Below are 17,052 nucleotides of genomic sequence, written 5' to 3'. Positions count from 1 at the left end.
TGCAAGTACGAGATTTTGATGATAATGACATTGGGATTAGTGTAAGTTACAATATATTTTAGGGGACCTTTTTGTAATACTCTAACAGTCGTATAGTAATGTTTGTTGGATTAGGCTCATAACACTATAGATCCTCGCTTGGCGTATAACGGCCAGTTTCTATAAAGGATTCGTCACTGACGAAATGTACTTTTTTCAAATTTGCTCAAATGTGTACTGAGTAAGTAATTCGCTTTCATTGAATGGCGAAGACTGGTTGCGTGAGGAACCCAAGATGGTGAACACAAAACGTAGGAGTTACTAGAACGTTTCAAATGTTGACATTCCTTTATTTAAAGCTATCCAAACTGTCATAAAAAACTGAATGCTCTCTCTGCTTGTGGTATTTACAATATTCCTGCGTGAATTGCCAAAAATATATCTGATATCGTCACTCCTGTGCGTGTGAACACGTACTTGCAAACCAACACCCATTGCTGTGTGCGTGTGTTCAAGTGTAGTTATTGGCAGTGCAATTTCCTTCTACCTAGAACTTTGGTAACCATAGAAATTAAAAAAAAATTGGTTAACTTTACTCTTTTATTTTTAGATTAATTTTTTTTATAGACGCCCTACATAAGATGTTCAACTCGTTTGCATTCAGTTCCTCTTACTTGCAGTTTTTCACCATCTTAACTCACCACACTAGAATTGCTCCATAAAAAAGTGATTCTTTTGCTTCAAAAAATGTTTAGCCTGTTAATTGACTGACGAATTCAGTGTAGCACTGTTTTGAATGGTTTCAACAAAGCGTATGAAAAGCTCCACATCATCTCTTTTTGATTATTGTTAATCAATGACATGCTATTTGTATTGAACTGTTACGCCTAACTATACAGGCTGCTTCCTGATTCCTGAAGTAACTTCTACAGCCATTGACACTGCTATAAACTGAGCTTAAAACAACAAAGTATTCCAAAATCTCAGTAAAGTGTTGGTAGTTATTTTACTGTTAATAATTATCCATCGCTCTACTTTGTCAGGTTGGTGGCGGTAGAACGAAGATGAAGTAGATCACGCAGGATCATGGTACTGTCGTAAATTCCGAGTTTATCATGTTTTAACAAGCTATTTTTCAGCTCATTGTATCATTGTCTGAAAAAATCGTGTTGAAGTAAAGTTATAATGGACAAGTTGGCAAGTGCTGAATTCGTTATCATTAGTTAAGGGCAATTTACGTTGATGCTATTTTTTCGTCAATTAGTGCATATTGAAGGCATTAGCAAACGATATTGGAAAGCAACGTGGTCGACCAGTTGCGCAATGCCTGTAAGTGTCGCGGCGTGTGTCCACGATGCGGTGCGCCGTTTTTGTTGCTTAATAAGTGCCATACATGCAACATACATTGCTGATACTATGATTAACCAATTTTTGTCGCCAGCCTTAAGAAATTCAACTCGCATGTGACCCTCAACATTTCCTGAGAAAGCTGTAGAAAAGTTACAATAAGCCATCGTAGACCACGAAGATGTGGGGATGTCACAGATATCCAATTAGGAATTGTATGACTTCCGATTGATTGGGTTGACTTAGGATTAGTGGCTTGCTCAATGTAAATTGTTAAACTTGGCAATTAGGTTCATCTACGCAAGAAGGTGAAAGAGTTATCTAACGAAAAGTGTTATACTCGTAATACGATAAAGCGCGTATCGCATGAAGTATCTCTTACATGAAGAAATACTGCACTCTAATATACATTAAAAAAAATCTATAATCTCATATTATCCTGTCTGAGGTAGTCCGTAAACTCTGCAGTGAGAGGATTGGGAACTGGAGATTGAATTAATCTTGCGTATCCGTTGGGGAAGTACGGTAGTGATGTGATAGCGCACTCTCCGATGATCCAGACTGAGTGTACGTACCGGATGTCATCGTGATGGGAACGGGCTGTACGATATATCGATCCTTCTCTATAGGTACGTCGGAAACGCTCGTGTCTGGCGGCACTGTGATGCGGGCCGAGGCTGAGTGTGTGTATGAGAGGAGGAGGATGCATATGCTGTTCGATCATCTAGCCACCAATAACGCAAGACTTACATGGATGGACCGATGATGGAGAAGGGAGAGACTGTGTTGACCTACTTAACGTTCTGTGAATTGTTGGAGAAGTTTAAAAACGGAAGGAAGTAGCGAAAGGGAATATTGAGAACAGAACTGCACGAGAGCATGACAACGACAGATATAGGTACCACAGTAAGAGCGGAAACAGCGACTATGATGGGGAAATAGAGTGCAGTGTTGGCTGTCAGCATTACACAATAGAGGGCTGATGGATTCCTACCAATCTTATGGGTGAAGCTACACACCTCTTTGTTATATTATTGGATGAACATACCTAAAATACCAAACAATGGTGTAAAGGTTCTAATAGTTATTATTACATTCTAACAGTTATTATTACAGATGAAAGTGCTACACAACTGTTATTTATTTTCTTAGTTTCATTAGTTGATATAAAAAATTTTATTAAAGACCTTCGTCTCTGATGAGGGTGTGGAAATCATTTTACGCAAATGTAGAGATTTCAAATATATATATAACATTTGTAGAACCATCAAGGTATCTTAGATTTTATACATTTGTTGGGGACGTAGATATGAAACAACGATACAATAGTAGGGTGCGCTGTGTAATAAAAGTTGAATTGTACGGAAAAAATACTTCCAACGAATGCAAAAATTGATCTTTGATCTTAAGGTATTTACAGTTTGTGCTGAAAACACAGTATAAACTATCAGCAAAAAAAACCTTCCCATACTTCATAATTCCTCCATAACTCTGCTAGTCACACTTGAATTTCATAGAACCAATAACAAAATTTAAAAGCTTATAGGACTTAGAACGTTGTTATTTGTTCAAATTTAATTGTAGATTTTTTGAAATCGCTGTAAATAGTGTGACTTGGTTATATTTAATATTTGGTCATCTACATATAGGTCATCTTTGTGTACTTGTTCTGCAAGTTGTTTTCGAGTATGTCGTGGGATACTTACTATTTATATTTTAGTATACGAAAAACAGCCGACAGTTCGTTTATATAACCACATTTATAAATATCAATATTTTAGATTTCTTAAGTTGTAAGAACAAATAAACTTTGCAATTCATTACAGCAGCAACTACTATTATACACAATCGGTGCAGAAAACATTCTATATCTTTTCCTAAATAACGCGACTAAATGAAAATTGAGGAAAGTCAATAAAAAATGGTCAATATAAAAGTGCTTAATTAAGAAAAGAAATGGTAATTTTTATAATGAAAAGCACAAAAATAAGGGTATAAGATTATAGTAGAGTAGAAGTTGAACAGAAGTGAATGCAAATCACAACTTATCAAGGGATAAAAAAATAACAAGTACTAAAACTAAAAAACGCCACGTAAAAATATTTCTGCAACCGGAGGTTATTTACAACTGAATAAAGTAAAACAATATAGTACCATGATTAAATTTATAAACCTTGTTTGTACTTTTATTTGCTAAAAAGGTAGAAGAAGTTGGACTTTTAATAAAATATAAATGTATTCTGTTATTATCTTACACCCAACACGTTGCGTGATTATTTTATGTTGTACTAGATGAAGAAAATTTAGAAAATCATGTTTAAATTGTTTAATTATGCTGTTTGAGATAGCACTTGTTTTGTATCTTCTAGTAGTTATCATTGGATTTCTCTTGGCTTTTACATATATAAAAAACTAATAAATATATTTAATTCCTCTTAAAGCTCATTTGTTCAATTCCACCTCTTAAAAATAGTTAAATGAATTTTATTTCGTAAGGATTTTATTTCCAAATAACATTTGTTCCACTTATAAATGTATTGTTCGTAAAACATGCAAATTAATTAATAATTGTAATTAATCTCCTACAATGAGAATTACACTTATGTATACGCTTATCAATAGAGGCTAATTCTACGCTGGTTCTCAATTCTTAATTGGCATAATATTTTACACAGCTTATTAATTTATAGATGGCCTCTTTCGCAAAATTTAACTCAATCTGTTGTAGATTATTCCATATATAGCATACGTACTCAGGATAGCCTCGTGAAAAGATTAAGTACGGTTTGCAATATTATGTATGTTTTCCTCTAATCTGGTTATTTCTTTTCTTTATACACGATTGTTAAACTCTTATAATTTTACACTATAAAGTAAAGGGAAATCATGATGTATTTTTACCTATCAGGGTGAGAAATTAAAGTAAGTTGTGAAGTAGGGACTGGCCTAATTTATAGTTCATATTTATAGCTAGTGTTACAGGATGCACTTGCAAGCTTGTTTTTAATTCAAATATTCGGGAATTATTTCGGGATCTATTTGAAATTTGTGTAAGGTAATTTGTCTAGTTTGAATGATGATATCATTACTTACAACTGCGGTACAGCCACAGACCGGTAGATGGTGTTGGACTTCACAATTACGTCGCGGCACTCACGGCCTGAGGCTCTCGAATCCTGGGCGCTGCGGTTGAGCTGCAATGAATAAGAAAATATCATATTGCGTGATAAAATTAAAGTATATATATATATATATATATATATATATATATATATTATTGCTTTCATCATATTGTATTAATCATCATTAATATACCTAGAGTTCCACAAAGTACTTAAGATTACATTTATATTTGATCAATTAGGCATACATAAAAAAAAGCGTCATCTCATAAATAGCGTTCTCTTGATATACTCGCATGCGTACTTACCACCATTTCTAGGAACGTGTTGCCTTGACGCTGCACATCATTTCACCCAGGCAAGCCAATAAGCATGACATTGGCAAAAATGTGCTGTAATAAGGACTCGACTGATAGTGGTAGTTCAATGGCGGATCGATAAAGGGGGTTCAAGTTCGTTCGAGGGAAAGCGACCAGTATGATGTGGATGTGGATCCATAGATAAGCATTAACCGCTGAACATCTCATTAAGGAACTGCTCGATATACTTAACACCGTTATGGGTGCAATCAACAGCGTTAAAACACTCCTAATGAAGTAAGATTTTTTGAACAAATGTACAAGGACATTGGATCTGACCGCTCATGTTTAATTCTACAGTAGTTCTTGTAGGTTGTCTCTTGGGTGTTTGAGCTGAGACACGAAATATATGCTTACCAGAATAATAAAAACCTATCCATTGCCGATACATTTATTGACAAGAACTTTCTGTCGAAGATAGCTTTTCTTATTTAACTGTTTGAAAAGTTGAACATGATAAGTAAGTAATTTCAAGAAAAGAAGACACTTATCTTAAACCTGTCAGACAAAGTGGGAGGCTTTAAAAAGAAATTCTATTTGCAGAAGGATACCATGGCTAAAGATAAATATACTAGATTTTCCGTCTTGAAACAGTTTATTAAAGAAATATCTTTCCACAATGAAGCTATTTTGATGAAAATTCTTTATCAACGATGTCAAGTCTATTATTTGGGTATCAAATCCATTTAAGAAAGAAATGCACCTGAACGTTGAAGAGAGTAAACAACTTGTTGAATTCCAAACAGATGTTTCCCTAAAGACTGGACTCAAAAAGAATTATTTGCTTCAGTTTTGACGTAACGTCAAAAAATGAACCCGCAAATTGCCAGGAAAGCGTTGCCTGTGTTGATACCCTTTGCTACTTCCTACCTTTATGAAGCAGGCTTCTCAGTTGTGGCAGTCATCAAATCAAAATGCAGACCAAACTTAAAAATTGAAAAAGATGTGTTTTTAAAGATTTGATCACGAGTCCAGATTTTGATGTACTAATTACAGGATAAAAATCTCATCCTTCGCATAGACTTTCGCATGTCCGACTGGTTTGTGTGAATGTTGTAACGAATATTAAGAACTGTGATGATTTTGGGTAGATATGATCTGACTTTTTAAACTGTAATTTTTATGTAGCATTCATTATTTACTTTGAATTACTAAAACAATATTTTAAACGTGTTATACTTTACTTACTTCCTCTATATATTTATTGTTATTACTCCAAATCACACATTAGCAGAATTATATTTTTAGTTCTTTAAAAATCAGTATTCGTGAATAGTACATTGTTTTGCATAATCTACTAAAAACACCGTCTTTACTTGATATTGTTATGCATACAGGCAAGTACTTTATCGATGTGATTGAATTATTATGTGAATTATAAAGTCACAACACTTTATTGTTATTCTTCATCGACTCTAGTGAGATGCGCTGAGGGGGTGATGCGCAGCGGAAAGTTGTACAAACCTACAGGGAGCCTTGAGTCGAAAAAGTTTGGGACACACTGGTGTTGTAGAAATCCACGTGGAGTTACAGGCAACAGCCGGGGTTTGTTTATTGCCTATTGATAAAAATGAATCCAATTTTTACTATCACAATAGGCTCCTAGATAAAACAATATTTATTATCCTGCACCTTCCAGCACAAGTAAGATTTTACCTCCATTATACATCATTAAAAGGAATCGTTTTTCAAGAAAACAGTAACCATTCTAGGCATTTTCTAGTGATCTTTCAATGAACTATGAAAACATTAGTTCATTACACTATCCTTTAAATATTCTAACGTAATGTTCTAGAACAGCCTAAAATACGATGTTTGAATGCTTTTTAAGTGTGATCAACACAACACACCAATCGTCAATACTTTAACATTACCATCATGCGTTTGGCTTACTCCTGTTCTGTTTTAAATTGTACCACAATGCTACAAATTCTAGAATAAATTTAGTATATACAAATTTTGCTTATAATATATTGGATATTTAAAAAACATATTGGCGGTTTTAGTTGTTTGTGGATTGTAATGCTTTGAATTTCGACTAATCTGCTTGTTCGTATTTATTTACATCAGAGTGCAATCACAAGCAAAATGAGTGCATTTCTGTCATATTATTTTGCTGTACTAAGTAGGACAGGCTGTATTTTCACAAGTATTAACCGTTGGGCTGCTTTTTAAATACACACTTAAAAACGTTTTGTAAACTCATAAATTTATTATGAATAAATATTATGAATCGTTGATTGATTTCCAAGTTTTAGAGTAAGTAAAGGAAAATATCGGTTGGATGAATATACAACATAATGATGTTTCCTAAGCTGATTGTTTTATTCTTGGAAGGGTGCTCATCATTGTTTACAAGCTTACCAAACTGTATACACTGCTAGTGACCTGAGGGTGTATTAATTAGTGACGCTTAGCTGGGGTATAACGCGATGGTTTCTCTATTGAAACATATACTGATTACAAAACAATCCAACTATTATGTGTTTTGTTAGTACGAACGTTTGATAACCTACTTATACATTTTGATTTCAGACGTCACATTTACAATCTGTTGATTTAGCATATAAACTGATTATAATTGTATTTAGTAGTGTTTCTGGAATTACTGTTGGTTTTTATGGCATTATTCATATATACAATGTTTTGTTTAAATAAGACAAATTATAACACTTTGAAAAACACGATAAGAATTTACGTGTATAAGCAAAAGTTGCAAATCCTCATTAAGTTGTTAAGCAGAAAATGGGCGTACAGTAGAAGAACGTGGCTTACTTCCAAAAACTATAAAACATGATAGATAAAACTCTGTCCATTTCAGGAATGTATTAAAGTGTGCAGTATGTAAATATCTCTTAATTATTATATTAAAAAACAACTTCTAAACTTCGGTGCACTTAATAGAATATAACAGAACTCGAAAAATTAACATTCAGACATTACAGACATTGTTTGGTGTACTAATGTTCCTTATTTGAATTAAATTTGTCGTTAAAGCTTAATTGTAAATTTAGGAAAATATAATGCTGTAAATTATTCTTATCCTACGCCAGCCATTGAGAAATTAGAAAATAGGAATATAGTTGGAATATTGCAAGTGAGAACTGTAAGTTAGGTTACTAGGGAGTTACAGATATTGATGTGTGTGTTCAGGCCAATATTACAATAGGTTTTATCGCTGAGTTACAGTTAACGTGGTAGTTCTCTTGCCGCATATGAAATATTATACTATCAATGTGTATTGCAATCTAATAGTTGTTTGTAGCCTTGACTTGGTGGAAGGTTACGTGGGTTTATGTTCTAAAACGATCTTTCAGTGGTGTCACGTTTTTGTGAAATTCCTAAACATGTTTATGTAAAAACCTTTTTTAAATTCTGTACTGCTTATGGTCACAACTACCTGTAAAGGTACTATAAATGATACAGCCTCATTAATTGGGGATTGATTTAAACATGGATTAATAAATTTGGTTAATATTATGCTAACTAATAAATAACTGAAATACTACATTTTTCTCTTGTTTGGTCAGGGAGGTCTACAAAGGTTTAGTTATATTTCTGTATATAGGCAGAATGTTTAACTCGTTGAAGGTATTAACGATACATTAAGTCATGCTTAATTTGACTGTTTCTATCGCGCGGGAGTTTTGTCATTCAGTTTGACGGGTAAAATACAACCCCGTAATAATATACACGTCAAAAATATTGGATCATCCTAAATAGGTTAAAACAAAACTTACGCACAAATTTTCCATTGGAATCTAAGGTTAAAGACTAAATTTTGGACTTGGGTAACAAATTGGGGATTGAAATCTTCTTCTTCAAGATAATACTAATACATAAAACAACTTATAAACTATAAATCTAGGCGATGAACTGCCTCTCAAAGGTATATTTAAGTGATACCTGGATTCATTCTTTCCAGTGTGGATTTCATGCCATTCGCGTCCCAGCTAGATATCACTTAATTAAAACTTCGAGTGGCAACCCATTGCCGCTTTTTTTGGTTTGTTACGTATTAGGGATTTTGACACCTGAAGAAGGGGTTAGATTTCAATCCTCGAAATGAAGTATTTTATTTTATGTGACATATAGCATTCTTTCAAATCCTCCGTTGTCAATATTAAGAACTATATACAAAGGAATGGGGAGTAATAGACTTTAAGACCAGTAAATTATTTTACTACTATTTCTTATTAAAAATTATCAATAAAAAAGGACCTATTTTTTAACATTTTCAGCATGAGGCTTCACGTAATTTGCTGTGAAAATTACAACTAACACGTTAATATTAAGAATTGTGTTCAGTAGTAAATATACTTTAAAATGAATCAGCGATGTGTTCGTTATCCTACTTTTGCGTGTTAATAGTCTCAAGTACAAACCATTTGGTTCATAATATACAAAACTGTTCTTGTTAAATATTAACATTTTTCAAGCTACCGTTTTTAAGCTTTGGATAAAGAATGTGCTGACAATAGTTACTACCCTTTTAAATTTCAAAGTGCTTTAAATACACTATTGGACCTAACATAGTTCAACACGTTCGGGAAAGATAATAAGTGTAATTTTGAAACCAGATTTTGTATTTTTATTAGATTAAAAAATTCAGATGTAATTAACATGTCTAAGATATACAATTTGCTGCTTTGAGATAATTCACTGTCTCAGAAGAGACCCAGTCTTGTCTTAAAAATATAGGTTTTGCCAAAATCTAAAGAATATCTTAAGTAGGTCTCTTACTTATTGTGAAACAAACCAGTCAAACAGTTTTAACTTTTCAGGAGTCTGAAGTTATCGAGAAGTTAGAGAATTAGCCGTTATTGAATGAGTCTGTCATTAAGCAATTTCGTATTTCTTATAGTACAAATACACCAAAATACTCGTAATATGGGTAAACCAGGAGGATAGACTTGAAATTTTCGAAATGTTTGTAAAGCTCTTTTTTATGAAACTTTATTGTTCTTAGAATTCTTCGTTAGCTTAGTAAAGGGATTTGAATTAATCAAAAGTAGTTTTGATAATCATTGTTCAAAGAATGTAAGCAGTACTAGTGCCTTTCCTACTACTTGATCTCTTCCCCTGTGAATGTGAATGTGTGGCCTAGATACGTACTTAATCGCTATTATTTTAAGCAACTGGTAATGTTTTATCTACGTATATGACACAAATATTCGCTAAATATTCTTTAGTGTCAGGTGGTGCAATCGGTTTTTGGTTAAGATATTTTTTTAAGTAGAAGACAAAAATACATAAAGTAGTTTATATCACTACACTGTGAATTATAGGCATTTAAAGCAGGAAATTTTCGCTGGATAAAAACGACTGAACACAAACATTTTATTACTAAAGTATGTAAATGAGTTATACCTTAAAAGAAGGAATATATTCCTAGTAATTTATGAATGAAGGAGACTATTTTGTATGAAGTATAATTTAAGAAGAATGTATTTTTGTAATAAAGAGTTTCTGAAGGAAAACGTGCCATTCTCGCCAGTATAATCGTTTCCTGTACAAAATCGTAAACAATTCACATCCTTATGTGTAACAGTTTTTATTTTGGCCTGATATGCTTCTAAATTTTGCCTAAAATTCCTATCACTCCTCGTTGAAGGTTAAAAATGGTTTTTTCTGTTTATTTGTCTTCAGAAAAATTATCTTAAAGAGATAATGGCTTGAACTGTTTCAAAATTAAAAAAATATTCCAACCGAAAATCCAATTGCACCGCTTTAAACATAGATATATGACAGTTGTAACTAATCGGTTCTCACTGCGTCGAAATATTGCCTGATGATGGGTTTCTACAACTAAACTAAAATATTCCATGAATTTAATTTTTAAGGGGAGTTGAACGGTCCATAAGGCCCAATGTAAACGGTTCGATGTGGTGTGGACCAGAAGACTATGGTGTTGGTTATAATACCGGCCGCGTAAGCCTAAGAGCTGAAATAGATCAATTAGTATATCAGTGTAAATCGGACACGACAACACGCCACAAACGTGACAAAATATCGAGACAGTTTTGGTCGTTGAGGTTGGATGTGTAATGAGTGTAATGTTCAGATAAGAAACATCGTCTTCTGGTCGTGCACGATAGCTTGGATCGTATCCGGTTATCTCAAAGTGCAGGGTTCTTAGTGAGTTTGTCAAAGTACGGTGACTATAGAACTCCCATGGCTTTTCGGGATCAGGCAGGCCGGTCAGCTACTCTACGTTTGAGAGTTGAAAGAGATAATGTTGTGAGCACCTCTGAGAGCAGATGGCCGAGCGGTCTAGGACGCCGGGCTTTGGACCTTAGTTAGGTATAGCGTGGATTCCGATATTGTCTGTGACCCTAGAAATTGTTATCAGTACCATCGACCTATACTGTATCGACTCTCCCCTTTACTCTTATTATTATTTAATGCCAATGGCGCAGTGTAGCGGGTACAAAGGTTATCGCCAGATAACCAGATCAAGCAACGTCAAGCGTGGCTGCTTGCTTAGATGGGTGACCGCTGAGCGATTCTATCCTTGCAAGCAGTCCGCCTGCCCGGCCGTTAGTGGTGGTTCGGAAGTCACCTTTAAGCCGTTCCCCAGGTTGTATTAGAGAGGGCTTTTTAGCCCTAATTTCGCCTGGTAAAAATAAGACATCTTTACTTTACTTTATTCTCTTGATAAGGCCCTCACACATGAGGATGAGCAGAACAAAAGCTTAAAGTGAATCGGCCTCTTCTTGAAAAAACTTGAAAAAGAAAAAAGAGGAACTATTGTACAGATGGACAGTCGAATGGACATCGATATTATTTTAAGAAGATTCTGCTAGGCCTTTTATAAGTGGATGTGATGATATTTGTATGACCCAAACAGAAATTACAAATATTCGAATGCAAGATAAGCTTAACTAGTCCACGACTTCACGAACCTCTGATCGTTATATTGTATCACTGTCAAGCCCTAACAAACGTGTATTACTAATTTCAAGCATGTATGACCATTTAAGTGACAGTAAAAATAGTCACATTTGAAATATTTTCGTATGTAATATGAAGATGTTAAATTTTGTCAACACCATTCCTCAATTATTGGATATAACAATTTTCAAAATCAGTGAAACATAAAGTTAAAAGACCGTGAATTTTCATAGCCTATTCTACGGTATTTGCAGTGATTATTTAAGGCCTTTTAGAGGAACTGGTAACCAACATTTAAAAGTACGTTTAATATAAATTGAGTATTAGTGTCGGTTCGAATGAGATTTAGAGATTAATTAATATCCCATGTGTTGGCAATGTTCTTTCAAATTCATATTGAAATCTCTTTCAATCCTTGTAGGAATCTAAGTACACACTTTTCACATAGTTATGTTTTTTTACTCATAAGCCGTATAACTATCTGCTGCGATATCTAGGTAAACTGAGGTACTTAACCCATACAGGGTGGTGGTTATAGCTGATTTAAATTTGCAGTTTTCGGTTAAATTTTATATGACTTAGGCAAGGAAAGGTTTTAGCATACACCATATTCACCACTGGATTGCCAAGTATGCCAAAGTTTAGCTCAGTTAGTGGGAGAGGGAAAGTTAATAGTGAAATATCTATGCTTTAGAGCTACGGTTTTAGACCTAATCAAAAATGAAAATATATACTGACTAGGACAATGAAAAAGAAATCCGTTAATCTAGTTTTCTGAGAAAACTGAAATATCCTAAGCAAACAGCTAGAGTTAAATTTTAGAGCCCATAACAGTTTATTTTAAGATGACAGATTAATAATTCAAACTTAGAAAACTTTCCTTGGAGGAGAAAAAATTTAATTTTGGTGAACGTTGTAAAGTCACTTTCTATTTCATTTAAATAATAATAAGAACCACTATGTGATATTTATACGTCTTACGCTTTCAAAATAAGTTCTTTGAAAAGTAGACAGTGTCTCTAACTGAAAGAAGTAAATTAAGCGTCACTTTGATTAAAATGATCATATGATGAATTTAATTTAGGACCGTTTTATAGTTATCAATGGCACTGAAATAAGTTTCATGGGTATAATAATTTATATAAGAAGTAGACGGAAGGTTACATATTACATTTTAATGTTTTTGAGCAAAGTTAAACTGCTTTCAAAACAAATTTTATAAAACATAACATTAATGTAACTGATGTATCTACACCTAGATAATAAAATTAACCGCCATGTAACATTTCAATTCAATAGGCTTTGTTATTTTTGAAATACAGTAACTGACGATTTAGAGAGCTTTCGCCGTCATGTATATGTAACGTTATAAGAGGCATAATTAATTTTGTTCCTAAGCTTCCAAAGTAGGTTCCCTAAATAATTAGGGAAATTAGTTCGTAAAAATATAGCTCGTGTAAATTATTCGTAACAAGAAGTATTGCCGAAAAATATAAGACGTTTGTACAATTTAAAGGATGGGGTCAGAAATAACGTTTTCAAACAGTTCCGATTGGAATTTGATCACTATCTTATGTTAAAAAAAAATTGGACAATAATAAAATGCAAAAAATTAAAGTTTGATTATGAATACATTTTTCGCAATATGTTTTAAATTACACAGGTTCTGGGTACATCATTGCCTTATTAATGGAAAAAATAACGTCATCACTTTATTATAAACTAAATCATTATTTTAGAGTTCCACCAAACGTAGAGCAGTCAACACGAAGTATTTATTTTATCACTGATACATTAATTATATAATTGAAATTGTAATAACCAGTCCCTATACAAATGTGTTCTTATTTTTCATGTTCAGTTCATTACCTTGTTTCCTTTCTAAAGACAATTTACAGAATATCACTCTCATCACATGAGTTTTATACATGTTATTAAAACGTATCTTTTGAATTTGAAGTGATCAGTAGTTTGTTTTGTCACATATTCGCGTATACTGTTGTAAAGATGCAATCTATATTGCGCCAAAGTGTTTTTGACTAGTTTAACATATTTTAAACGTGTCTTGAACTAAATAAAACGAACTTTTTTCTTAATATATCAAACTATTTGTATTGTGTTTCACAAATCTACAAGAAGGTTGTGGTTTATATTCAAGCTTCAACTTTTGTAACATTTATATAAAATGTGCCACAACTATATTTCAATATTGTAATTTTAAACTAAACTTGAGAATATTTTTATTGTGAGGGACATACTTTGGAACTTGTATGTTTATTTTCGTTTCCCGAAACTCAAAGTGTGGCTCCTTACTTATAGAACATACATTATTTTCTTAAAATGAATATTTATCGGAGGACTGGTTAATAATATACTATTATTGGTACTAATTATGATGGTCTGAAGAATGAATAATTACTATATTTTAAGTAGTGTCATAGTGCTTTTACACTTTATTATTAGTTATGTTCCCCTCTTACATTTATTGATTTCATGTTTGTTAACTTTAAAGTTCCATATTATTTTTATTGAGTAATTGCTTGCTTATGTTCTTTTAAGAAGTATTATACTGGAGTTAATTTTAATATACCTATATTTAAAATGACACTAATCATTTTACAATAGTAATAAAAACGATTCTAAATATGATATTGAACTTAGAATAAATTTGAATGAATACACAGCATCTTTAACGCTCTTTACTAACATGGAATCTATTCAGGTTTAGCTGATAAGATACGTTCCACTTTCTTGCTTGACATTGAAACTGACAAAAACTCCTTAAAAGAACATATCCTTGAATATTAGGTTAGTGTTTTAAATGATTACCCTAATTTTAGCTTGGTTTTATTTTGTTGATTGCATGCACTTATTTAATGCTATGTTACGTTAGATATTTTTGTTTGTTATATTTTTATTTGAACCCTGTTTTAGCGGAATCGATGTATGGTGAAGGGTACCCGAAGGACTTCAAGGGGTGCCAGCTGCCCTGCGCTGTCGGTATGTCCTCTGGAGTCCTATGTTGGTGACGGGTGTAGATAGGGTTGCCAGACATTCTTGTCCAGACCCGTAATTGCTTCTGTTAACGTATTCAATCATGGCAGTAGTTAATTCCACAGTCGATTTTATAGTGTCTAAAAGAGGTGGGATAAAGGAAAGGACCTAAAATTTAAATACCTGTTTGTATTAAAAAAAGTAACTCGCATAGATATTACCAAGTTTAACTAACAAATTCACATTAATTAACAATCAAAATATTAAACTACAAAAGTTAAATACTGTGCACAAGGTGCATATACTGTCTGTGAACTATTAATAAAATGTATACAAACCAAAGTTAAATAATTATTATTGTTTGAAGAATTATAACAGATTAGATTAATTTTAATCTTAACTTTATTTACAATCTAATTCAGGCCGTGTAATAACATTCTGATTTTTAATAGAACGCGTGTTTGTGTAGTTTTAAAATAAGATGCAATTCTATTGAGAACTGTATGCTTCTTTAAATATAATAAAGCCAGAAATATAAGTTTGGCTTTATAATAAACATAAAACTAATTGCAATCTCTTAATTTTAATCGGATTTATATATCTAATTTCATGTTATCAAATTATACTTTCACAATGTGATTTTTATGCGTAATTGCGGTACACTTACATAGTTTCTCATATCATGTAATATGCCCCATACATATATCATGTGATTTATGCCAAACAAAAAATATTTCAAAATTGAGTCGTTTAAGTAATTTCCTTCCAGCCTTGGAAAATATCTTAAACGAATCGGTTATAATCATTGAGGAAATACCAAAACATTAACAGTCGTGTTTGAGGTGTACCGGTACTATGATATGACAGGTAGACCGGTGCCTGGTTGTGGGGGCGATCTTGATGTGGTCGGACCTTAACAATGGCAACCCTAACTGTAGTGCACTAGGTAGCGTAGTTTAGTAAGTTGTCGCTGGCAATCATAACAAATAAGAACACATAATACTAGTAGGAACAGTTTGTTTGAGTTACTGTCAAGACTGATGTAACCAATGTTTCCAGTCAATGCGAATCTTTGTCCATCCTCTCTACCCATATAACTCCAACGCATTTCAAAACACGTAATAAAATGTTCCTTAATTAATTTTAGCATCAATAAGATTGTATTATATGCAACATTGTATTAATTTCATGCACATTAAAATTTCTGGACTGGAAACAATAACTGTACATCCCCCTCAACAAACAAACGAAATTCTCGATGAGGATGCAATAGTAGTTTTAGATTCTATCTCCATATGTATGGTTGGCCAAAACAAGAGTCAAGACAAATGAAATGGTACATATTGTAAATATTTTGAGTAGAAGAATAAATATAAAAACTTATGAGTGGATGATTCAAACAGTAGATCTATTTGATTATTATTCCACTAAAGGACCAAGTTTATTCCAATTAGTATAAATGTATCATTGTTGTATTTACTTTGCGTCTCTCATTGCGTTTAATATATTGCAAACGATACTCATCTTTTTAGCATTGTAAATTTTTCTCCTGTATTACAGAACAGTGTTAAAGATTACTACTTGTAATGTTTTGTGTGCCAAGCATAATTGCTGTTTGAACTTTATATTTAATTATTGAAACTGGAGGTTGAAACACAAGCTACCTTGAACAACGGAAATGTAAGTATGAAGCAACATGTTGGAGTTGGAATTACGAAGCCTATTTTAACGAATCAGACAGATGACTATAAATTGTTGTCTATATTCTATAATCTTAGCAAATGTTTCGGTATATTTGGAGTTATTCTTGTTCATTTAGTACAAGAAGGCGAGGAAACCCATCATACATTGCACTTAGTCCTAAAAGGACATTTACACTGCTTGCGGAGTGACAGGATATGCACAATGAATAAGAATGGGGATAGGATCCGCCTCTTGTCGAGATCCTGTGATGAGGGATAACGTCACTATCTCAGTCATGTGTCACCTTGGAATAAGGGGAGGCTGGCTCCGTTCCAGCCCCTTCAGTCAAAGCTGGCAGAGGAAGCCATACTTCCTCAAGTTTAGGCATTTAATATCTTTGACATTAAGGCAGCTCCACCCACTCCAACGGTCATCCTCCACAATGAAGCGGACGTATCTACCAGCCCTTTTTACCCCTTAAATCAACATTCGATGGTTAGTGATGTGCCACATCCATCAGGTCGCCCAGATTAAAGTGACATATCGGTTTTTGCTGTATCCAATATAGGTTCTACTGGCAGACAGAAACCAACCAGAAGTGAATCATACAAGGAAAATAATTACTCGAGGTCAGAGACCACATACCATTCACCCAGACCCCTTGGTTGGCCTCT

General features: G+C 33.3%; 1 protein-coding gene across 6 annotated transcripts in view; it reads left to right on the top strand.

Annotated features, from left to right (window-relative positions):
* LOC124369232 (hepatocyte nuclear factor 6) overlaps positions 1–17,052 on the top strand; it is a 137,953-nt gene that overhangs the window by 58,152 nt on the left and 62,749 nt on the right. For 4 of the 6 annotated variants that reach the window (XM_046827109.1, XM_046827108.1, XM_046827107.1 and 1 more), the window contains one exon: positions 14,636–14,701. The exons of the other annotated variants lie outside the window; for them this stretch is intronic. In XM_046827109.1, coding sequence (XP_046683065.1) covers positions 14,636–14,701 — 66 coding nt within the window. The remainder of the gene's footprint in view (positions 1–14,635; positions 14,702–17,052) is intronic. 6 annotated transcript variants of the gene reach the window in all.

This window comes from Homalodisca vitripennis, chromosome X (assembly GCF_021130785.1).
Source record: "Homalodisca vitripennis isolate AUS2020 chromosome X, UT_GWSS_2.1, whole genome shotgun sequence".
NCBI classification, from domain to species: Eukaryota; Metazoa; Arthropoda; class Insecta; order Hemiptera; family Cicadellidae; genus Homalodisca; species Homalodisca vitripennis.
Note: the sequence above shows the minus strand (reverse complement) of the source record. Positions and strands in the feature narration are given on the sequence as shown.